The sequence below is a fragment of the Sorex araneus genome, chromosome X (genome assembly GCF_027595985.1).
Source record: "Sorex araneus isolate mSorAra2 chromosome X, mSorAra2.pri, whole genome shotgun sequence".
Lineage (NCBI taxonomy): Eukaryota > Metazoa > Chordata > Mammalia > Eulipotyphla > Soricidae > Sorex > Sorex araneus.
In genome coordinates this window covers 223,139,369-223,164,981 of record NC_073313.1, presented here as the reverse complement: position 1 = coordinate 223,164,981, position 25,613 = coordinate 223,139,369, and the positions used below count along the sequence as shown (strand labels likewise).

At 40.8% G+C, this 25,613-nt stretch overlaps 1 protein-coding gene across 3 annotated transcripts in view; it reads left to right on the top strand.

The window, feature by feature from the left end:
* HIBCH (3-hydroxyisobutyryl-CoA hydrolase) overlaps positions 1 to 23,988 on the top strand; it is a 74,088-nt gene extending 50,100 nt beyond the window's left edge. For 2 of the 3 annotated variants that reach the window (XM_055121859.1, XM_055121857.1), the window contains exons 10-14: positions 106 to 164; positions 963 to 1,044; positions 15,364 to 15,483; positions 16,896 to 16,929; positions 19,843 to 21,029. In XM_055121859.1, coding sequence (XP_054977834.1) covers positions 106 to 164; positions 963 to 1,044; positions 15,364 to 15,483; positions 16,896 to 16,929; positions 19,843 to 19,958 — 411 coding nt within the window. In that variant the 3' untranslated portion in view covers positions 19,959 to 21,029. Of the gene's footprint in view, positions 1 to 105; positions 165 to 962; positions 1,045 to 15,363; positions 15,484 to 16,895; positions 16,930 to 19,842; positions 21,030 to 21,947 lie in introns of those variants that run through there. The other variant, XM_055121858.1, reaches the window with a different exon arrangement.
* Positions 23,989 to 25,613: the final 1,625 nt, after the last annotated feature.

The window sequence follows — 25,613 nt, the reverse complement described above, 5'->3', positions numbered from 1 at the left end:
AAAGTGATAATCTGTCACAAAGTGTATCATTAAAATGAGAATTTTAAGGAAGCTAAAAAGGTTTGTTACTTCAAATTAATTAAAGTTTTTTTTCTTTCTGAACAGTCCAAAATTGATCAAGACAAGCCTTTTATACTTGAAGAACACATGGACAAAATAAACAGGTAATTAAGGAGAGCTCTCAATTATATCTATTCCGTTGGAAGGGCTATTCATTTGAATTTGCTAACATAATGCTCACATTGGGTTTGCTAACACACCATATTCTAGAATCAGATTTTATCATGTTTTTATTTGCTCTTATCTTTGAAAGTTATTTCTTGCCCACTCTTTGAAGGAGAAATAAATTGGTTGTATTTAAGTAAACATGCTGATTCATGTTAGTGCAAAACATGTTTTTCTTTCGGTGCCAGGGATTTAACTCAGGACATAATTTATAGGAAGCATGTGTCCTATCCTAGACATACACTCTCACCCTTTAAAATGTCATTTTTTAAAAATAAAAGGGAGAAAGACTCTAATGTGATAATAGAATTATTCTCTATATTTGTAAAATCATCTTCTCTGAAAGGTTATCAAATTTGTCAGCAAAAAGACTTCATGCGGTAATTTGGCAGATGGACACACTCACTAGCTTAAGGAAACAGGAAGAAAACTGTTGAAAAATAAACCAGCTCTCTGCGATTTTAGAATTAACTGTTTTTCACAGATACCATTGATTCATATATAGAAGACATAAGGAAGCAAATGGAAAAATTTAGGTTATGTTTTGCATTTGTGAAACTACTCTTCATACACTGAGCCAGGGAAATAACGTGTTATTTCATCATCCAGTAAAATAAGTTGAGAAAATTGTCATTATTGAAATGGGGCTCGGGGAAGCTGACGTTCAGATTCATTGCTCTCCTGAAAAGAAGAAATCACTTGTACAATGATGAAATTACTTGTTTGCTCTTTTCTAGTTGTTTTTCGGCCAATACTGTGGAACAAGTTATTGAAAACTTACGAAAAGATGGTTCGCCTTTTGCCTTAGAGCAGTTGAAGGTAGTATTTGCATGGTTCCTGCCCTAAGCCTGGTGAAGTTATGTGACAGGGTGCATCTCTGTATCATGTAGGAGCTTCCACACTGGTTTCTCCTAAATCCGGTTGAGCCTTAGAAAGCAGTTCCAGTATTCTATCACAAAAATCCAAGCGCTCCATTTGCCTGCTTGGATATTGACAGCTAAGCCAAACTCTTTAAGGACTTAGAAGAGAACAACTTAGTCTCCGTGCTTCATCTCCTATAGTTATCCTTGTCCAGTGGAAGAAGCAGCTGAGGACATTTTTGGGCCCCCAGGGTGTATTCCCAGAAGTGGTATTGCTGGGTCAAATGGGAACTCAATTTCTAGTTTTTTGAGGAATGTCCATCTTGTTTTCCAAAAAGACTGGACCAGTCAGCTTTCCCACCAACAATGAAGGAGAGTCCCTTTCTCCTCTTGTTCTTTTGGATGTGTTAGGCTATCATTTTATAGATCAAGAATTTTTACTTAAATTCTTTTCTGTAATCATACAGAACAGTACTTCCTAAGGTATCAGATATTACTTCAAAGCAGTATAGATGTTACCATATATATATGTACATATATATACACATACACATGTATACATACATATATGTACATGTATACACACATGTGTAATAATTGTTTTAGGTACTGGGAATTGAACCCATGTCTCACGTCTGCTCAGGGGTATGAGCCACATTCTTGCTCTATCTCTCTGTTTTGTATGTGCATAGCATCAGGGATAAACTTAGGACCTTATACACATAAAGTATGTTCTCCATTGATCCATATCCCTGGACCCTATTTTATATTTTTAGTTCAGGCACCATGATTTTATAGTAGTGTTAGTGCTAGTGTTTCAGGAGTATGATGTTGCTGTGTCACACTGGCCCCCAGAGTACCAGTATCCATCCACCACTCATCACCTCCCCACATTTAGCCAGCTCATGATCTTGTTATCATTGGCATTGTTTATTCCCATGTGCATATATGTATATGTTCATATATATATATATAATATATTTCTCGCTTCCTTTATATGTGTGGGTGTGGGGTGAGTGTGGGGAAAGTACGGGGGAGGGTCTCACCTGGCAGTGCTCAGCAGCTGTTCCTGACTTTGTGCTCAGGAGTCCCTGCACTAGGGATTTGCACTGTGGTTGGCAAAGTGCCTTATCTCCTGTACTGTCTTTCTGATCCCTTTGTAGATATTTTACTGTACATATATGTGAGATCATTTGGCATCTATTCCATTTGACTTACTTTGCTCAGCTTAATAGTTTCCAGTTCCTTCCAAGGTACAGTGAACTGCAAGATTTCATCTCATATCTGTGTAGTTTTCGATACCACATTTGTGTATACTGTACCACTTTTTTTTTTAATTTGCTCATTTTTTTTGGGGGGGGAACCTTTTGTTTCTAGATTGTGTCTATGGTGAATAGCACTTCAGTGAAAAAAGGAGTACAAATATCTTTTTAAAATAATGCTTTTACTCTCTTCGAGTAGAGGCCAAGAAGTGAAGTTGCTGGGTCATGTGAAAACTCTACTCCTAGTTTTTTTGAGAAGTTTTTGCATTGTTTTCTATAAGCAATGGTTGATGGTTCCTTTTCCCTCATCTCCCCTTCCAGCACTAGTGATTTCTGTTCTCTTTGGTTTATGGTCTGTCTGGTGTGAGGTGATATCTGTCTCATTTTGATTTGCCCTTCCCTGATAATGAATGATGCAGAACACTTTCACATATTGGTGATCCCAGAGCCGAGGGATAGGACTGAGGGAGTGATCCAGTGTTTGCTCTAGTCCTCTGGAAGTGTCATTAGTTTCCATTCAGAAAAAAATCCTTCCTAGGGTAGAGAAAGATAGATAGTACAGAAAAAAAGGGCAGTTTTCTTGCACCCAGCTGACCCTGACATCCCCCTTGGCTGCCCAAGCCCCGCCAGGAGTAATTCCTGAGCCTGAGCCAAGAGCAGCCCCTGAGCAGACTGGATGTGGCACAAAAACATAAAAAGAAAAAAGTTCTTACTGAGTCGCCTATCGTGGTAGGCACAACACACTCTCTCAATGGAAGGATAGATTCTCTTTTTTTCATTAATTCCATCTACAACTCTGGTGATTGATGTAGCTCCAGGATGTTAGTATATACCGAGAATAACGTGGTGTGAGGTTCCAAAATCTCCCACCTGAGACATCTTGACCGATTTTAGAGACAGGACTTCTTTTCATTATGTTAACTAGAAATACCAAAAGGGGAAGATAGAGATTAATATCAGGAGAATATTTGCTGGTATTCTTCACAAAATGTTGAGAGCTGAGGTCTGAACACATTTGGAGGAAGATTCTCACCCTAAGGAGTGAGTCTCTGGGGAAACTCCCAAGCCCAGTGGCTCCTCAGAGCTTCCTTTCTTTTTTCTGCAAATCCCAAGGACCTGTTTCGTTTATGTTCAAAGTTGCAATCATCTGTTCTTGAGTCTTTGGGGCTCCTTTTCTCCCAAAGATTGTCTGTAGACAATGGCACAGTCTTTTCTATGTACTTGCTAATTGTTTAACATGTTAACACAGGAGCTGTAATTTATGTTATGCACTCATGTCAACATGTCCATACAAATGGAGTATTTATACCTTAAATTTTTAATGTTTTATTTATTTTCTTCACCTCTGCTCTTTTTCTTCCCTATATTGTCATTGTAAAGGCTGAGGTTTGCACACACACTTGCAAAACAGACACTTCATCCCTATCATGACCCTCCATTCCCTCCCCCCACACCTACCCCTCCCCCCACTATAGCTCCTGGCAACCATAGTTTTACTTTCTCTTTCTCTCTGAATTAGAATGTTCTAGGTACTTCCCCTAAGTTGAATCAGATAGTGTGGATCCTCATGTATTTGGATTATGTTGTTGAATATGTTTTAAGTTTCACCCATGTTGCAGTTTGTGTCCAGTTATTTTTAAAGCAGAACAATACATGTTTCATTGTGTGTATTTATCATATTTTGTCCAGTTATTGTTAATAGGCACTTGGCTTGTGTCTATATTTTGTTTCTTGTACATAATGCTGCTTAGACCCATTTATGCATGGGTCATAAATATGTCTTTGATGTCCTTCAATTCTTTGGAATATATACCCAGAAGTGTAATTATTTCATTAAGTTTTATATGCATATATATATATACTATTTCAAACTAGAGTCAGACATGACCAATTAAATACTACAGGAGTGCTCTGCTGTGACCAATTATAAAACTGGTTGAAACTTTGATACATGTGTTTTAGGATTTGGACAATGAAGACAGCTCAGGACTGTTATTTTTAAAGGAAACAAAAAATAAGAGAGTAGGAAAATTGCCTTAGCTCTCTTTTTTGGGAATTCCAAGATAATTGATCAGTATATGTTTGGGTAATTCACCAAGACCAGAGACAAAAGCTCAGGAAAGCTGAACAGTTAACAAGGCCCTGAAAGCAGGGAAAAGTCTGTGTTTCTGTGCCAGAGGCTATGTATATGGGGGTGACATGAGGGGAGGGAGGGATAACTAGTGTAGAGACAGCTTGAACCACCAAGTAAATTCAGTGGGAAAATGCGTAGTCGTCTTAGCAAGTGGTTCCAGAACAACTGGAACAATAATACAAGGGAAGAGTTGACTCTGTACTTATAAATTCTCCTCTACCTTCTTAGGGTCTGCATACTCTGCATACATGCAGAGTCACGGGATAAACAATAAATCTTTTAAAATTGTTACATGTACCTGAAAGCCTTAGTAAGAGAATGAAGACTCAAGAGAGCGGTAAGAGTTTGGTAGAAACAGTAAGTTAGTGAAGAAAGAGCCAAGAAGAGTATGAACTAGGGAGAGTAGATGGCAAGAAGAAAGTTAACTGGAAAGATAAAGGTTGGAAGCAAGATTTGTATCATTTCTTGGCCCCCATTTTCTTGCTTCTGGTTAGAAAATCTATATCCTTTCTTCCTGATATTGTAAGGTGTGCCTTGTGCGTTCAGGAAGAAAGCATGATCAGGGCATCCCGCTATAACTATTGCCTTCCCCACGGCCTTTAACTCAAAATAATCCCTAATCCAAGGTGGCATAATTTGAGGTCATATCCTGTGAACTTCTTCACACTGTATACAGTTCAAAATGGATTTTGTACCTAAAGCTAACACTTTAATGTCTCTAAAAGAAAATAGGAGAAAATCTTTGTGTCTTTACATCTTGTTTCTGTTTTTCAAATAAAATAGTTGTGTTTTAAGAAATAGGAGAAGGGATAGAGAACAAGAGAATGAGAATGAAATAATGGAAGAAAGAGAGGGAGAGAGAGAGAAGAGGAGAGGGGAGAGGAGAGGAAGACACTTGTTTCTCTAGAAGGAACAGAGCCACAGCTGAGCTGCTGGCAACCCTCAGGACAAAAAATGAGCTTCTAGGTTGTATTTTAAGGTAAAACCACAGACTACAAAAAAAATCAATATATTTTTTTTAACTTTTTATTAAATCACCATGTGGGAAGTTACAAAGTTCTCAGGTTTATATGTCAGTTATACAATATTCAAATACCCATCCCTTCACCAGTGCCCATATTCCACCACCCAAAACCCCAGTATACCCCCCGCCCCCACCCCCTACCCCCTACTGTATAACTAATGAATTTCACTTCATTTTTTCTTTACCTTGATTACATTCCATAATTCAACACAAAACTCACTATAGTTGTTGGAATTTCCACCCAATAGAGACAGACCTACTACATTTGAAAATTAGTTTTCCATTGCTGGAAAAGAAGAGATAAGTAGCCCCACTGCTACAAGTACATAACTCTCTCTCTCTTTTTTTTTTCCTTTTTCCTTTTCCCTTTTTTTTTTTCCTTTTCACCCTCATCCACCTTCCCGCGCCTCATAGTATGGTGTACGCCATGCCGCGTTGGCCAGCGTGGGGCTTTTGCTTAGTTCACAGTCCAGAGAGGTGGCTGCTACATTAAAAACCTTCAATATTTCAACAAAAACTTACTGTTATTATTTGGAGTTCCCCCCCCCAAGTCAGACCTGTTCAAAAGGAACCGTTTCACATTGCTGACAATAATAAATATTATTGGATTTCTGTATAAAGTCCAGGGAAAATTCTGCCAGAAATTACATAGCCCAGCTCACAGTCCCAGTGCATTGCTGTAAGAAGTCTCTGAATTCAAAGTCTTTAGGCGCAGAGGGTCCGATTCGCGCTCAGCGGCTCCGGATTTATCTGGGCCGAGGGCGTGCTGGTTACGCCCCCTTCCCATGAGTTCCTGGGAACCCCAAAAGTAAAAACCGAATACCTCTGGGTTTGGAGTCTAGAAGATGGCGCCTGCCACATGGGTGCTGCCAGCCCGCCACATTCCGTGCAGGAAGACAGGGTGGGGAGGAAAAAAAATCCACCCCCGGCAGTACAGAATTGTAGCCCAATTCGCAGTCCCAGTGCATTGCTATCGGATGCTGCGCTGGATGCCCGAATGTGTTAGATCTCTGGAATCAAAGTCTTTAGGCACAGAGGGTCCGATTCGCGCTCAGCGGCTCCGGATTTATCTGGAAAAAAAATCAATATATTTATGTTTCTTAATAAAATCAAACACTTTTCCTCTTTGAAAGACTGTCAAGAAAATGAGAAAGATATGTGTGTAGGGGAAATATTTACAAAAGATCTGTCATAAGAGGACTTATAAAATAATATCTACAGAATTTTTGCAACTTCATAATAAATCAGACAATGTCTGATTGGCCAGGAAGCACATGAAAACCTGTCAACAGGTTTTCTTTATCAGGAAAATACAAATTAAAGTCACAGTTGTCATTGTATACACAGTAACTAATATGTTCCATAAAGGTGGAGCATATCAAGGCCATGTAATGGTAGAGCCCGTAGAGAACTCACACTGGGAGCAGGAAAGCTGCTTGGCGACTTTGTATAAAGTTAAATATGCAACTGCTATAAGACCCAACAATCCCATTCCTATGTACTTACCACGGGCTGGAGCCATAGCACAGCCGGTAGGGTATTTGCCTTGCACGCGCTGACCAGGGTTCGATTCCTCCGTCCCTCTTGGAGAGCCCGGCAAGCTACCGAGAGTATACCACCTGCATGGTAGAGCCTGGCAAGCTACCCATGGTGTATTTGATATGCCAAAAACAGTAACAACAAGTCTCATAATGGAGATGTTACTGGTGCCCGCTCGAGCAATTCAATGAGCAACAGGATAACAGTGATACAGTGATGTATTTACCATGGAAAAAAGAAAACAGGTCTACACAGATGCATGTATTCACATATTCATAGTAACTTTATAATAGTCTGCTACTAGAAACAGTCCAATCCCTGTTAGCCACAGAATGAGTGAGGAGATCGTGATATACTTACTTGTGAAACACTGTTCAGCTACTCAATGAGACTAGGGACTGATACACAAGTAACTTGGATGAATATGCTACTTGGATGAGAAGTAGCCTCGCAAAAGAGGGGCGGTAGAAAGCACCACCTGCTCTGTGCTTGTATTTTTATGAGATTCTAGAAAAGGCACATGAGAAAAAAAATATGAGCAAAATACAGAGCAGTTGTCTGTGGGTAGAGTTGAAGAAAGAACATGTCAAGGTAATGGAAATGTCCTCTGTCTTGATTGCAGAAGTAGTTACCTAGCTGGATATATCTATCAGCTTGCAGAATTGTGCACTGAAAGTGAATTTTGTAGAATGACATTCCATAATTTCATGAGAGAACAAATTGTACCCCAGCAAAATGAACTATTTGAAAAATGAAATAATATACCAAATTATATTTAAAGTGAGTTTAAAGACTGGGGAGCCAGTTAATCTTTGGCACCACGCCATTACATTATTAAGGTAAGTTCATGACAGTGTTGATTAACACAGTGAGCCCTTGGGGAGAAGGGGAAGGGGGGAAGTGAAATGTACAAATTCAGGATACCATGGTGGAGAATCATTTTTCTGCATGATCTATTGAAATATTTCTAACATAGTTTTCAAGTCTGTCCCTCATGTAATAGGACCGGATGTATATATAGATATATAGAAAGAAACAATTTTGTAGTTTATATTTGACCTTGGTGACCCTTTAGTGACTTTAGTGACTGATGTATATATAGATATATAGAGAGAAACAATATTGTAGCTTATATTTGACCTTGGTGACCCTTTAGTGACTGTTAGTGACTGTTTTTTCAGCACTGTTCAGTGCTGAAAAAAACAGCACTTGCTTCTTTAGATACTGTCTTTTTGTTTTACTTAAATTGTAGATGCCTTTAAGAAATTATCAGAAGTTCTTAAGATAAAAGCTTCAGACAGCATTCTTTTGTATCGACTCTGAGTCTTATCTACAAGGAAAAAAAAGTGCTATTTGGTTATTAAGTAATACTTTCCTCTAAATAGTGCAAGTATATTTAGAAGTAAATATTTTTGTGGAGCTGCAGTAGTTTAGTGAGGTAGACTTTGCTATTCTGATTTAGGTATTTTGCATTTCTATTGGATTACTGTTTGAAAATTCTTAAAAATATTTCCAAATATAAATTTATAATGTATAAAATGATTATACTTAAATTGCAGTTATAGCAAAACATACTCTTTAACTATGGTTAAACTATTTTAAAATTTTTAATCAAGCAACTATTTTAACAAGCAAGATACTGCAGTGTCTTACATGATGTATTTAAAAATAACATGATGTGACTTATTATGGATGAAATTTTACCTACTACTTAATTTTATTTGACTCCAATGACAAATACTGAGATATTTCCCAAATAGAAGCCTTACAGCTTCAAACTTTAAGGCTTGAGATAGCTTCAAACCTTCAGCAGCAATGTTGTTTTAGAAATGGAATTAAAAATAGCAGTGTTTCTTTAACCAGTGGAGGATTGCCCCATAGCTGGAAGCCTGCTTCATGAGCGGAGGGGAGAAGGCAGATGAAATAGAGAATGGATCACTAAGAAAATGATGGCTGGAGGAACCAGTTGGGATGGGAGATGCATGCTGAAAGTAGATAATGGACCAAACATGACGACCTCTCAATGTCTGTGTTGCAAGCTATAATGCCCAAAAGTAGAGAGAGAGTATGGGGAATATTGTCTGCCATGGAGGCAGGGGGAGGGTGGGAAAGGGGGGGTATACCTGGGATATCAGTGGTGAGGAATGTGCACTGGTGGAGGGATGGGTGTTTGATCATTGTGAGATTGTAACCCAAACATGAAAGCTTGTAACTATCTCACGGTGATTCAATACAATTAAAAAAAAGAAAAAATAAATGACAATGTTGTGGCCTGAGATGGTACAGGGATGCAGGTGCATGCCGATCACTGAGGGGCCTGAGCAGCACCACATCCTTGGACCCGAGCATTGAAGCTCTGACTGGTTGATTAAGAATTCCTAGAGGTGGTCTTGGGCTCCATGAGCACTTCTTGGAGCCTCCAGACTCCCACAATGGCCGTGTCATTACATAAAGACCTGTGCCCCTCGCTGCTTAGCCTCATCCTGTGGTGTATACCTGTCTTGTTCCTCTGTCTCTTGACTTTATTGAGTGCTGTCTGGCAGACCATAGTTTCTGAGAAACTTGCCCACTCATGTCTCTCTAGGCAGCTTTCACACACAGCGTGTCATGGCAAGTCAGCGGAATGAGTGACTGAGTGGGTAGGGGGCTGCCCTGTTCTGGAGGCGTGAAGATGAAGCTCTGGTAACTGAGAGGGAGGGGGCAGTTCAGTCTCGTGGACTAGGCAGCTAACGAGCCATTTATAGTACCATATCACAAGTGCTACTGAGATGGAGTCTTGCACCAGTGGTGTCCACAGTTCCTAAAATGACAGTGGGATTGGGAGAGGCGGCATTTGCCTCGCTTGTAGTCAATTCCAGTTTGAACCCTGGTACTGCATATGGTCTCCCAGCTCTGTCATGAATGAATGCAGAGTCAGGAGTAAGCCCTGAGCTCAACCAGATGTCGCCCTCAAAGAAACTAAAAGTGAGGGAGGGATGGAATGGAAAAAGTTCAGAGGACAGGGCTGCAGAGACAGAACAGGGGTTCGGGTGCCTTGCATGCCGCTAACCCTGGTTTGTTCCCTGGCCTCTGTGGTCCCTCTTGCGCCACTAGGGATGACTCTTTGAACCCAGAGCTGGGAGTAGCCTCTGAATACCACCAGGTTCAGCCCAAACTGTCCCCCCCCCGCCCCCCCATGAAGTGTTGTTGTCACAGCCAGGTTCTTATTTACCTTTCAACAGCTGCTGGGTCATCAGCAGGGCAAGAAGTAACATTTTTATTGAAGGCAAAGTAAGACTAGAAAATTCCCACTCTGTAGTGGTAGGGATCCTGGTAAGGAACAGCCACCTCCCCCGTTTATACTGCCCCAAGGAGGCGAGCCAGAAACTTTCCATTTCTTTGTGCTGGTATCTCTGTGCTGTCGGCTCCCTTCCTGGCAGCAGCGCCTCCTCCCTTATCTCTGCACTGCACTGACAGACCAGACCCTGTGACAGGCTTCCTGTGTCTCTGCTGGACCCTTTATGTGCTCTCTCCTTTAGCTCTGTTTCCCAGAGGATTCATCTAATTACCGTCTAAAAGATGGGATGAGTTGCCAAGTGGTAAAAAAGGTATTTTATACAGAACAAAACATGCGGGCACAGGACAAACATTTGGAGAATGCAGAAGAGAGCAAAAGCAGAGTCTCGGGAAACAGGGCCACGGAGATGGGAACCAGACTGGCCTTATAATTATACTTGAGAACTTAAATTTAGTGAGTCTGTTCTGAGTGTGGGTATATTTAAAGAATTTATTTTTGAAGTAGAGGAAAATATAGATATCATAAACGTGGAGCTCAGATTTTATTTTTTTAAACAGGATGAACAGAACACCCAGGATGAATTTGGAGCATCCCAGATGTCCCACTGGGTCTCTTTGTCTTTCCCCCTCCCCCTGGGCTGGGTATCTAGCTGCTTTGTTCTCTGCATTTGTGAGACTCTTTCATGTATGTAGCTGTCTGTCTCCAATGCTATAATTCATTATATGACAGACCATGAATATTTTTATTCATACAGTTGATACATAGGAGTATTTGTTGGTTTTTACTGCTGCATATTGTGCTGCTGTGAACATTCTTGCCCATTTCATTTGGTAACACAGATACACATTTTTCTGTATACTCAGAAGTAGTCTTGTATACTTATTTGGAATGTTGTCAGAAGAGAAAGCCTAAGCCTAATTAGAAACAGGAAGTATTGGAGCAAAAATCAATTCACACTGGGCAAAAGAGAAGGGATTGGGTGCTTTCCACCAGCAGAATCTATTTATTAAGTAGAAATACTCTGGAATCATTTGAGGTACTACATAATAGAAAAATAATATATTATCATATAATCATATTATGAAGAATTGATCATGTTTGCAATGAAATTTTTAAAAATTATTTTATTTTATTTTATTTTATTGTTTGCTTGTTGTGTCACACCCAGTGATGCACAGGGATTACTCCTGACTCTACACTCAGGAATTACTCCTGGAGGTGCTGGGGGACAATATGGGATGTTGGGAATTGAACCCGGGTCCGCCTTGTGCAAGGTAAATGCACTACTCACTGTGCTATCACTCCAGCCCCATGCAATGAATTTTGATGACAAAAAAAATCCCCCAACTCTTGGCGCTGGAGTGATAGGACAGTGGGGAGGGCGCTTGCTGTACACACAACCAACTCAGGCTCCTTCCCCAGCATCCCACATGGCCCCCTGAGCACTGCCAGGAGTAATTCCTGAGCACAGAGCCAGGAGTAATCTCTGAGCATCACAAGTCTGACCCTAAATGCAAAAACAAAACAAAACAAAACAAAAAACCCTACTCCTTATATTATTCAACTTGATATAATGCAACATTTCTTTAGTAGGGATCTTTTATATTTGTTGATTTAACTGGGGTTTTTTCCAAACTTGAAAATTAGTTAGATATTTTAGATCTTCTTTTAAAACCCCCTGCCAACACCAACCATAAAGGGTGTGGTTTATTTCCAGTTGTTCGGGGCCCCCTCCTGGAGCGGGTGCTTATGCCAGCAGGGCCACCCCTGGTGGTCTCTTGGGGTCTATGTGTGTCCATGTTCCCTTGTCACTTGAGCCACATCCCCAGCCCTTATGAGGTGCATTTTAACAGTAGTATTCTGCCATTTATTTTATGTTTTATTTTGTTTCCTACGCCCCATTTGTCCTCAGAGAAAGCAAATGTTTGTTTGTGCTCTAAAAACTTCCTGTAGCATTGTCTTCACTTAACATTATCAGAAATTGCGTTTAAGGCCCATGCCATACAACCAATTCACCAGAGGCTAGTTGAGATCAACAACAGTTTCTTACAATATGTTGCTAGTCATAAAAGCATCACTAAACTTAGGAAGCCTGCCCCCAACATCTTTGCTGTTAAGCAGTATTAATTATGTGTTCATTCATCTTTGATTTGTTCCTTCCAATTTAGTTTCAGGGGCGGCTAGAGCCTAACCAGACTGCCCTGGGTGCAGGGGAGCCAGGCCATGATGGGACAAGCACCCTCTCGTGGCGGGCACACTTGCCTCTCACCCACAAGTCCCCCATACTGGGACAGTTTAGATATGCCCATGACCCAAATGTGCACACCGCTGGGTGTGGGAGGAGCAGCAGAGAAAACCCAGCTCAGGGGGACCTCACTCTGCACACAGCTTCCCCCAGCCTCTCCTCACTCATGACCCCTAATCAGTATGGTGACGGTGTTGAATGACACCAGGCTCTTCGAGGTCCTCTTGAACTTCAAGGAGTGTGTGTTGTGGTGTAACTTGTTTGGCACCGATTTCTCATGTGCCTTGCAAAAACCTTTTAATTAAGTGCACTTTAAACCACGTCTGCAGTGTAATAGGAACAAATGATTTGTCCTTCCTCTCTGATCTCTATAATGTAGAAACTACATCAGCTCAGACAGTTAAGTGGCTACTCAGTGGCTGGAACAAACTTTTTCTTTTCTTTCTTTTTTTTAAATTGGTAACAAGTGTTTAGTAATAGCAACTTTGGTCTCTTACTGGAAGGATTGAAAAGTTGTCTCATGGCATGTTCATAGATTTGATACATGCTGTGGCCTCTTTTTTACACTGTACCACTGTCATCCCATTGGGTAACATCTCTATTCATCCCAGCCTTAAGATTTTAGCAGCCTCTTCTTTCTTGTTTTCCCAATGATTGGAGGCTCTTTTCAGGGTCAGGGAAATGAGACCTGTTACTGTTACTGTATTTGCCATATCGAATACGCCACAGGGAGCTTGCCAGGCTCTTCTGTGCAGGCAGGATACTCTCGATAGCTTGCCGGGCTCTCCGCGAGGATATATATATATATATATGTATATATATATATATACACACACATATATATATGTTTATTTTTCCCTTTATGATGTTGTGTCTTTTTTTAGAAAGTAAAATTACATCCATTTATTTTTTTTTTATCTTATACCCTATTCCTTTATACCTCTATTCCTTTGAATATGGTAAGGAACAAGTCAGGTTTTTTTGTTTGTTTGTTTCTTATGCCGTCATTTTCTGTTCATTGTCTCTACCCTCTAAGTTGGTATCAGCTCTGTTTCTACTACCTGTTTTTTTAAAAAATAAAATGATAGTGAATATATGTGAACTTCTACTGGTAAGGGATTAAATTTGGCAGAACATAGGTTTTAGAAAATACTACAAATGACAGCTTTTATTTGAGAAAAAACTCAAAAATTTATTTCCTAAGATCACCTAATGAATCAGAGATCTAGGGTTTACCTGTATATTCTTAAAACCTTCTAATTTCTATATATCCTAACCTGAGCCCTCCTCTTCCATTGGTCTGTTTGTATTTATGTTATTTATGTTATAATTATGTTACAATTACTATCGCCTTGTAGTAGCTTGAAGTTGGGAAGCATCACACTTCTATTTCTTGTTGTTTTCCTTAGGAGTGTTTTTATTACTTGAGTTTGTGCAGTTCCAGTAAAACATTTTTTCTTTCTCTGGTCGTATCCAGTGGTTCGCAGAGAGTATTTCCAGCCATGTGCTTAGGGGGATCGTGCAGTTCCAGCAATAGAACCTGTGTGCACTACAGCCCATTGAATTATCTCCTCTGGACATTCTTAGATGAAGCCCCCATCCCCATCCTGTCTTTTCTAGTATGTGTGGAGGTGTGACATAAGCTTAGACCACATAAGTGGAATTAATCACCAACCAGCAAAGGAATCTTAGCAAGAGACCAGTTTTTATGTTTTGAGATGTCGTAATGGCATTACATTATCAAACCAAGAAACAGAGGCATCAGCACTTAGCCGTGTCTGAGACCCTGAGGGTTGGGTATGGAATTGCACCAGCAGTACTGTGGGGAAGAGGTCATAGTTTCACTAGTCACTAGACTAGAAAAGCATAATCATGGCCGTGTCTGTCCCATTATTGTATCTTTTAGCATTGTGAATGAAGTTCTTCGGGTGTTCCCTGTGGCAATATGGACGTGGTAATATGGCTAGAAAAAAAATGGTGGGGATTTTTTTTTCCCCCTCATCAAAATGGAACCATTGTCTGCTTGGCTACAGAAGGGGAAAATCTCTTCCAATTGTATACAGTCTTTTGCAGTAGCGCCATCCTCCACATGGCTTGCAACCAGATAAACTTAAACAGAATTGTTATCAGGGCATTCAGGGGACTATTTTCAAATAGTACTGGAGAGAGAATAAATTCCTATGAAGAACCAGATTCATCACCATTCCCTCCTCCTCATCTTAGCTTTTCTCCAGCAGCTGCTGGGCTTTGATCTCCCCTGACTGCTTCCTGTACAGCCATCATTTGTTTATGCTCTGGAATTTGCTAAGTAAGGTCCTGTTCAAGCAGTCTGTTTTCTGAATTTCTGTGCCAGATTTGAGGGTGCTTAAAGAGGCTGGAATTTTGATGTGGTGAATTCACTCAAAAAGTGAATTTTGCACCTTTCAGACAGCCATCGGACATGTGTGAAAATGTCGGACATGTGTGTTTTAGTTTTAAAGGAAAAGGCAAGTGTCAGACTTATGAACCTTGTAATTTGTGACCCTTACACATATAACAGTAGCAGTACTATTTCTAAATGCAAAAGGAAGTGTTTTTTGCAACTGCTCTTGCAGTTAAGTGAGGCCTAGCATTCTTATTTTATTCGGGAATGCAAGTGACTTTCAAGTTGTCATCCCTCCTTATTCCCAAGGTAAGTGGATAAAAGTACTGGTAAGGGGCATATTTAAATATTATTTATATCAATGCTCAGCCCAGCTGGTTTATTCTAAACAATAAGTTGATCCAAAATTAGTAAAATAATATTTTTTCCCAATAGGTAATTAATAAAATGTCTCCAACATCACTAAAGATCACACTGAGGCAACTCATAGAGGGGTCTTCGAAGACCTTGCAAGAAGTATTAACAATGGAATATCGGCTGAGTCAAGCTTGTATGGTAAGAATTTTAAAATGTCATTTTCTAGTGGTTAAAGTAATGTTCATTGTAGAACATGTGAAAATCAGAAAACTATAAATAAGAATACCCAGACTACCTGCAAATCTATTCTGTGAAAACTTAGCATGGAATTGGCTTAAGATGTATAGCAATATGAAAGTAGATAAAGGACCAAACATGATGGCCTCTCATTATCTGTATTGCAAACCATTAATACCCATATGTAGAGAGAGATTAAGAGGGAAATTGTCTGACAGAGGCAGACAAAATAGAGGCAGGGGGAGGGGTGGGACGGGGCAGTGGGGTTTGGGGGGGAGTGATACTGGGGACATTGGTGGTGGAAAATGTACGCTGGTAGAAAGATGGTTGTTTGATCATTGTATGACTGAAACTCAAACTCAAACATGAAGGTTTTATAATTGTAGCTCACGGTGATATAATAATAGAAAGATATATAGCAATATTGCTTCCCTAAGGCTTTGTGAAACAACAGTTGATTTCTAGCATTTAAGCATAAGAATCCCTCTATCTCATGTGGCATTCAAGGCAGAATGTAATCCTTTCAAGACACCATCTTTGTGACTGTACTATAAGCAGACATGTAGAAAAATAAATGTACGCTGCAAGTTGCAAGTCTTTACATTTTCTTTATGAACTTAGCATTGAAAATAGTATTGTAAATACACAAAGAATTTTATGGAACATTTGAGAGTCATGATGATTTCTTCTCTCAGCTCTTGAACAAAAATGCCTTCTCTTTTTATGTGCAGAGCACCCGTAGATTAGTTGGCAACGTGGAAGTTGTGGGTGAATCTGCCAAATCATTTCAGAAGGGGCAGATCATTAGGGCTGAGAATACATGAGAATTAAGTTTGCCAGGGGTAGAGGCTGAGGAGGCAGGATTCAGTTGGACTGTCTCGGAATGAGAAAGGGAACAGGATTGTTGGGTAGTATTCCATGTCTGTGTGAGCTTTGTGATCATTGGTTTTCAGTGAAACCACTCAAAATTGTATGGTGGGTATTTTTTTTTCCTGCAGATTTAGCAGCCTGAATGTCAGTAGAGGTAGTAGCAGGGCTCCACTGGTGCTGGAGTTTTTAAATTTTTTTTCCAGCCCAGAGATAAAAAGGCTTGGAGGAGATGAGCATATTTTCAAAGAAAAGTGACAACATTTCATGGGCTGGGAAAAGTGGGGCAGCTGAAAAGCAAAGTTGCAACCATAGACAGTGGGGCGGGGGGGGGGGGTGGAGGGAGCCTCAGTGGAGCTCAGCAGGGAAGCAGGAATGGGCAGCAGAGGAGAACAAAGGTAGTGAGCAAGTGTGGCTCTCAGAGGGGTTCACTCTGAATGGCACAGTCCAGATTGGGACCAGTGAGACGCTGGGAAATCCACCATCTAACCTCTGTTTTCTTACAGGGAGGCCATGACTTTCACGAAGGGGTTAGAGCAGGTGAGTGACAAACGGCCTTTTCCTTCCTGTGGAGGACTTGTGAGCGTCTGCTATTAACCCAAGATGAGTTATTTTATTAGTCAATATTACATTCTTGTAAAGATTGCAAAGTTTTTTGTTTTCATGTTGTCAATGGACATAAAAAAGGAGGACCAGTGTTTGAAACCATAGAGATTTATCTAATCTTGTTATATGTTGGGCGGTCGCGCTGCCCTCTCAGCCACCTGGCCTGCCTCTGGGGCCACAGAGCATGTGAGCACTCTCTGCTGCTTTGGCCATTGGAAGCTGTGCTTAGTTTTTGCCTGGAAACCTCTCAAGTCCCCTACAGGTTCCCTCTTCTACTGACTGGGCCATGGTCTAGCAATGCTGAAGCCTCTAAATGTCCAGCTCCTTGCTTGCACCAGAGCAGCTGAACACTGCTGGAAAAAATATATACAACATAATCAGTGTTGTCTGCTTACATAGTTGAGATTAATATTTTCTACCTTGTCTTAAATTATCTCATGGCTGATTCTGTTTCTAGCAAATGTGCACAGTTACTTTTTAATGTATAAGTCCTCATCCCTACAATCACTGTTTATTTCGCATGAGTTCTTTTCCCTCTGTTTATTTTTGCATCTCTAATTTTCCTGTCTCATTGATCAACATAGTCTGGATTCCGAGTAGACATTTAGACATCTGAATGAAAGGTTATATAAATACCATTCACTGCTCTAGAATTCATTGCTCTTAATTTCTAGGGTGATTTTTATCATCACGTGATGTAAGCATTGAGCTCACCTTCTCTAAGAGGACAGAGAGTTAGTCAGAGGAGGTGACTGTGTGTTTTACAGAAACCAGTACTCATTTAATTTTTATTATTTTTTGGTTTGGGGCCATGTCCAGTGCTGCTCAGCTGCCTGGGGACCATGTGGTACTGGTGTGGTACTGGGGACTGAACCCAGGCCTCTTGCATGCTAAGCATGTATGCTCACCCTAGATGTTTGGATGTATCAGCCTGGCTCAATAATGGGCCTCCCCCAACCCCGACAAGCTCTCTCTCTCTCTCTCTCTCTCTCTCTCTCTCTCTCTCTCTCTCTCTCACACACACACACACACACACACACACACCCACACACACACTCTCTCTCTCTCTCTCTCTCTCTCTCTCACACACACACACACACACACACACACCCTCTTTCTCTCTCTCTCTCTCTCTCACACACACACGCACACACACACACACACCCTCTTTCTCTCTCTCTCTCTCTCTCACACACACACGCACACACACACACACCCTCTTTCTCTCTCTCTCTCTCTCACACACACACGCGCGCACACACACACACACACACACCCTCTTTCTCTCTCTCTCTCTCTCACACACACGCGCGCGCACACACACACACACACACACCCTCTTTCTCTCTCTCTCTCTCTCTCTCTCTCTCTCTCTCACACACACGCGCACACACACACACACACACACACACACACACACACAGTATATTCTTACTCTGTGTGTGCCAGAGTCTAGACCCCTTATTTTAGGAGAACCTGAGTGTTTCTTTAGCTATGTTGCTGAAAGAGTCACTCTGTGTTACAGCAGTCCCTCTCAAACGTAAAGAAATAATGTTTTCCAATGCAAAGTTGTTTTAAGGAGAAAGGGACGAAGCCAGGTTGTCTCAAAGTTCTGATTCACAGTGAGGTGCTTTTTCTGCTATTTTCCAATGAAGAGTATGCGTTGTCTCACTTTTCAGCATAGCCCTGATTTGATCCCCAGCACCACCACGTCCCCCAAACACTTCCGGGTGTGATCACAATCCCATCCTAACACACCATTCAGTATCAGCACTTACCCAATGCTGGAGTTGGGTTGGCCGGCAGCCGAACACCGCACACCTGTAATTCTGCAGAAAGCCACTTTCCCCTCTGCTTCTGGAGACAGCCTACCTCTTAGATTTCCAGATTGTTTTTTTTTTCCATTGCAATGCTAAATTTGTTCTTTAGCTTCACGCTAGAGCTTGCATGTCTAGACATTTTATACTTCACAAGAACCATGTGCTTTTTTATGCGTGAGTCTGTGTCCGTTCCACAGCCACACTCAGCCTAGACCCTGTTCCCCCGTTGTTTTTTTTTTTTTTTTTTTAGCTTGGTGAGAGTAATCGATGCACATGCACTGGGAAGACATTACACAGAAGCTCTGCATACTTCCTGCCCAGCTTCCCTAATGGCGATATTTGTAGAACTATAAAATAGTGTCACAACCAGGATATTGATATTTGCTTCCCTTCTTAAAGGAAAGGTTACAGATTACCTCATACTCATAAATCCTGTGGGGATACTCTGTGGCTATTGAGTGATGACTGTGTGAAATTAGAGGAGGAGGGTTTCATGGTTACCTGAAGAAAAGTCTGGAACTTTAAATTCAGAGCTGTGTGAACTAGGGGAATCAGCAAAACTATAGAATTCACATTTAGTTATGCATAAGGTCCCCTTCCCCCCACCTGAAATTCAGTGTGGAGGAGGTTATGAGGCTGGTCTGGGCCTTGCATTCACTCCTGTTTTCCTTGTACAATACACTGACTTGAGTTTTAGCAATTTTATGACATGGAGTTTCAGTTTTCATTTTGTTGAAGAAAAAAGTTCTGGATCAGTTCACATGACTTTATTTAAACTAGAGACATGAGGCTTAGAAGGTTAAAAATATAACCTTGAGATCATTATACTAATGACTAGTATGTTGATATCCATCTAAATTCTAGGGGAGCTTAATTTAGCAGAAAAATTTAAATGTACAAAATTTAACATTGCAGAATATACTCATGCTGTTAAAAAATATGCCTAATGCAAGGTTGTTCTGTCAGTTCAGTAATTAAACTCTGGCAATATCAGAAATGTGCTAACATCTATTTCTTTTCTCGATAGTGTTAATAGATAAAGACCAAAGTCCAAAGTGGAAACCAGCTGATCTAAAAGAAGTTACTGATGAAGATTTGAAACATCTTTTTAAATCTCTGGGAAGCAATGATTTAAAATTTTAAGGTGACTCTATTTTTAAGGTATTTTGGAGCAGAATTTGGCAAATTCTGGCCCACAAATTGAATCTGGAGTTATTTTTCTTTTCAGTGTTTGGGGAAAGAAATCAAAGACTAATCAAAGACTAATATTTCATGATGTGAGAATTATATGAAATTCACATATCAGTGTCCATAAATAAAGCTTTATTGGCCTATAACTGTACTCTTTGTTTTACATAATAGCTCTTTTGCAATAGAGATTATAAGGCTTTCAAAGCCTGAAATATTTACCTTGGTTTAACAGAAAACTTTGTCAGTTCCTATTTTTGAAAGCCATTAAAGCTTCTGAAGTAAGTAGGAACTTCATGTTTTAAACTTTGATTTTATTTATTAATTAAACTTACACGTGTACTATATAAAATAAGAACCCTGAAGTTTTTTCTCTAGTTTCAGAACCATCATAAGGGTTGAAAGACACTTCAGTGGGAGTCCACAGGTTTGATTACTGGATTGATTCTGGGTTGATTCTGGTTGATTTGGTTTGGGGATCACACCCAGCCATGCTTAGGGGTCACTCATGGTGGAGCTTGTGGAACCATGCAGTGCCAGGAATAGAACCTAGGCCTCCTACTTGCAAAGCATGTGCACCAATCCATTGTGCTGAATTTCTGGCCCTCCTGTTTATTCTTAAAACTCCTCATTTTGGGGGCTACGCAAAGAGTAGAGTGGTAGGGGCACTTGCCCCAGTTTAATCTCCTGCACAGCATATGGTACCCTGAGCCCGTCAAGGGTGACCCCTGAGTACAGAACCAGGAGCAGTCCCTGAGCAGTACCAGGTGTGGCCCGAAAAACAACACAGAAACAACAAAATCCCTCCTAAATGGATCTACATGGTCTGATAAATTATTTGTATAAAAGAATTTTTATTCACTTATTTGATACAAATGTGGAAAATAGGGACTGGAGAGGGAGTACCAGGATTAAGATGCGTGCCTTGCAGGTGGCCAATCCCAGTTCCATTCCGTGAATCATATGGTCTCTCGGGTATCAGGGTGCTACAGCCCTGGAGGACCCCAGGAGTCTCCGTGATGGCAGGTAACCCTCCCACCCCACCTTGAACAGTAGCTGGTTAGCTAAAAACTGTGGGGAGGAACCCACAGGCCTCCTAAGGTCCCTGTGGGATGCCCCAAAATAAATGCATCAAACACATTAAATCTTTGCTGTGAGAGTTCGAGTGTAACACAAAACATCATATTGACAAGCATTGGCTTACTTCAGTTAGAACTCATAGTTTCAGCGAAGCTTTTATTGTACAGTTACAAAAATGTTTTCACAGAGCTATTTGGAAAAAAAAATAGACTATATCATAGTTCAGTCTTACAGTGAAGAGAATTTGGTAACGAAACTGTGTTCTGCAAATGAAGTGGGGAGCGCTTCTGAACTCAGGCCTGCTGCTCCAGGAAGTCCTGTTTGGTCACACCAACCTCAGGTGAGGGCACTGGGATTCAGCTGGTAATCTGTTACAACTTCATTTTTGCTGGTCCTTGAGTTCATGTAGTGTGTTGTCTTGAACTTTTAATTTCTAAAACTGGAACACAGAAGTCTGCTTCCCCATAACCCAGAAATGCCAACAAAACTGAGTAAGGGCTGATAAATTTCACCTCTGTGGTTACTTCACCACTGTGTCTGTTTTGGTACTAATAAGGCAATTTGACAAAAGGGGTTCCTTTGGGAGTAAGATCGTCTTATTCCTGATTCCCTTCGAATTTGTGCTTTATGTGCTAATAACTAGAAGTAGTTTGCAAAGAACTCATAAGGCAACTGAAAGTAGTGACTTCTTGGATCAAAGGCCTGTAACTGGAAAAGAGTACCCAGCCGACAGTGCTATGGGAGGGCAGGGCAGCCATCTGTGGCACGTTTCCTACACAGTTGCTACCTGCAGGTTCTTTGTTGCACTGGTAGCACTTAGCTGCCCTTGTCCTGGTGTTCTTTTCTTTTTTTTTTGCTTTTTAGGTCACACCCAGTGATGCACAGGGGTTCCTCCTGGCTCTGCACTCAGAAATTAGCCCCTGACGGTGCTCAGGGGACCATATGGAATGCTGGGAATCGCACCCAGGTCGGCCGCGTGTAAGGCAAACACCCTACCCGCTGTACTATCACTCCAGCCCGTCCTGGCATTCTTGAGGAGAAAGATACAGTGGCCGGGCACAGCTCAGCCTAGTGAAGGAAGATGCCACCTTGCCCCTTCCTCCAGCTGCAAACACTGGAAATCTGGTTTTAGAGTGCTGCTTCCGACGAAGCCTGACCTGAGTGCCATTGCTTGGGCCCTCCTATTCCTACACTTTTACATAATAATTTGGCCACTGGTTTTTGGTTAGTTTTGGTGGGTTCCCCTGCCCCTCCATGGTAAAAACAGCTTTATTTGTGGCAGTTACAGTATTTATAATAAATGCTGATCCCCCAAAACTCCACTAGTCCGCTGAACCAGCTGATTGCTGGGATATCAACTGAAGCTAATCCCACTTCTTGGGATGGAAGCCATGAACAGGTTGTTGTATGGTACAAGCTGTTCCACCAACTGTAAGAATCTCTCCAGAGGGGCGCAGCCTCCCCAGCTTGTAGATGCACTGGCAGTTTGTTAACATCCTCGGAGAGCCTTTGTGGCCCTGGAACTTCATTGCCGGTGTGAAGCAGTACTTATGTTCCTCTGGACATTCTGACAAAGCGCCAGCAAAGTTCGCAGCATCTTGGCTCAGTTCCTGCTCAAGATTGTGACAGCCAAACAGATCCGGCCACTCACTGCTCTGATCTCCTCTGTGGTTTCAGTTAGAGCCAGTATTTTTTTTTCTTTCTAGTAGCTAACAATTCTTTCAGTCTTTTGTTTACACCTCAGCTTCCTTCCAAACAGCCTCTGTATTCTGACAATGTTCACCAAAGACATTCAGAAGAAGCCAGTATTTAAGGTATTGAAATAAAAGTGTCCTATCAAAGATGTCCCCATACCACAGTCTATAATCAGCCCTTGTATCTGCAGGGGATAAGCTCCAGTCCCACCCCCGAGATACCAGAACCCAAAGATGCTCAAGTTCTTTTTGTAAAATGTGCAATACTTTAAATCATCTCTAGATTACTTGCACCTATTACTCTTTTAGTGCTTTGTAACTAGTTGTTACACTATATTGTTTAGGAAAAAAGACCAAAAATGTCTGTATATGTCCAGAAAAAAAGCCTGACTACATTCTTTCTTTCCCATGCACACATACCGTCTGACTCCACACCCCAGGGAATGGTGATTGGGAAGGATAGATACAGAGGATTGTGTATCTTGTTAACTGTCACATGCAGTACAGGTTGTGTATCCAGCTCTTTCTTCTTCCCAGCTTGGTTTATCTGCTAATTCACTGTTTATGAGTCTTGTAGTTCTTGGTCCATGGTTTGATGTATAACATAGCTTTTATTACCAAGATAAAGCCCTATATGTTCTATCATACTCTACTAAATGACCCAGGGACGCCAGGGTAGTGCTTGATAACAAAACTACCAGCCAGTGTCAGAGAGGGAACAGAGATTAGACTTCTAGCTATATATGGGTCTGGCAGAAATCCCTGTTATATTCCTGGGAAATAGGGCCCCAGAGCAAAGGAGGAACCTGAGGTTAAAATAATTTAGACTTAACCAAATGCCACCAATCTACAATTCTATGTGTGCTAAAAAAATAAAGCTGCTGACATGCTACTTTATATGGCTTTTCAGTTCTTGCCATGATATTTTTTATATATATACATATATAATTAAATCTTTTATTTTTCTTATGGGGGGTGGGCCACACCCAGTAGTGCTCCTGAGTGACCCCTGGTGGTACTTTAAGGAACCAGATGGGTGTTGACTGAATGCAGTCAGCAGGTGCCCTAACTTATACTTCTTCAGTCCTAATTAAATTCTTAAAACAGCAAATTACTTGTTTAAAAAAATGTCCTGATGTCTGATATAAAATTGATAAAATATGACTAGGGCTTTGAGTTACTAGGTTAAGTTTTATTTAAACCCCCCCTTTTTTTTTGCTCTGGATTTAACTCCAGTGCCACCAAAACAAACACACAACCCCCCAGACTCCGCCAAAAAAAATGTTTTTTTCTTAATGATATATAAATAGGTTTGAATTTTGGAGACTCTGTTCCTAGCATTAAAACTCGATGTATGAGCTCCATTTGTTTTATAAGTTTGCTTAATTGTGCAAATACATTGGATAGCACAGATTCTGAGATTAGGTGAAATGAAAGTTGATCAAGTATTCCAAGACAACTGAAAAATTGCATACTACTCAAAGTAGCTTCCCCTCCCCGCCCCCCAGGTAACTTGTACATGTCACCCATTTAAATTGAGTTTCAAGTATTTCTGCCTTGCTATGTATACATACATATATGTGTGTGTATATAATTTAAAAGGTCAGATGTTTTCTTGCCTTCCTTTTGATTTTAATCACAAAACTAAAAGGGATTTAATGCTCATGACCTTCAGTAAAACTCCAGTGATACTCAGTATGTGCGAATCTTGATGAAGATTAAAGACTTCCACTTTTTCCTATTCAAAATGGTAACAAAATGTGCTAGTCCTTTTTTTCAAATGAGATATGTACTGACAACTTTCCCAAATTGGGATTTGGGGTGGGGGGAAGATGGCTGTTCTTAAAATAGTACATAGCTGTTAGCTGCCCCATGGGTATCATTATCATCAAATGTGTACTTTGGAGTAGTGCTGATATTTTATAAAACAACTATAACTCCTCAGGTATGATTTTTGTCTCATAGTAATAAGATTTGGTGACCAGCCATCTAGTCAGTTTTTTCAAAAGTATGTGAGCTCTGTATCTCTGAGACTGTACAGTTGACACATTCGGTACTAAAAGCAAACAGGACTTGGTTTCTATATGTGGCCTGTAGGACTTGTATATCATGGGGCTTCTTACTTCAAAACAATAATCATCACTGTCACGATTTCTGCAAAACTCTTATCTGAGATACAAAGTCATAGAGGAGCAGCTGTGGTTAGTCGGAGGTTCAAAGTAATTGTTATGCTTTTTTATCTGACAGGGGCAAAGGTATCTTTTGGATAGACTCACATAGACCTGGGCCGCTTTCTAATGCTGGGTCATTTGTGAAGTAGGGATCCTTGGCACATGGTTTTTGGACACAAACAGGATTGCCGCTTATTAGTACCATGACTTGAGTGCCATTCCCTTGCATTTCAAGAAAATTTCATTTCATGTCTTAATTTTGGGGTATAAATGAACATGGGCTGGAGTGATAGCACAGCAGTAGGGCATTCGCCTTGCACTCGGCTGACCTGGGTTCGATTCCTCCGTCCCTCTCGGAGAGCCCGCAAGCTACCGAGAGTATCTCACCCACATGGCAGAGCCTGGCAAGCTACCTGTGGCATATTTGATATGCCAAAAACAGTAACAAGTCTCAAAATGGAGACATTACTGGTGCCCGCTTGAGCAAATCGATGAGCAATGGGATGACAGTGATACAGTGATCAATGAACATAGCTATTTTACAGATACTTTTTCAGAAATAGGGTCTGTAGCTTTAGTGGTAGTGCACATACTTCATATGTGTATGGTCCAGGCTTTGGTCACACACACACACACACACACACACACACACACACACACACACA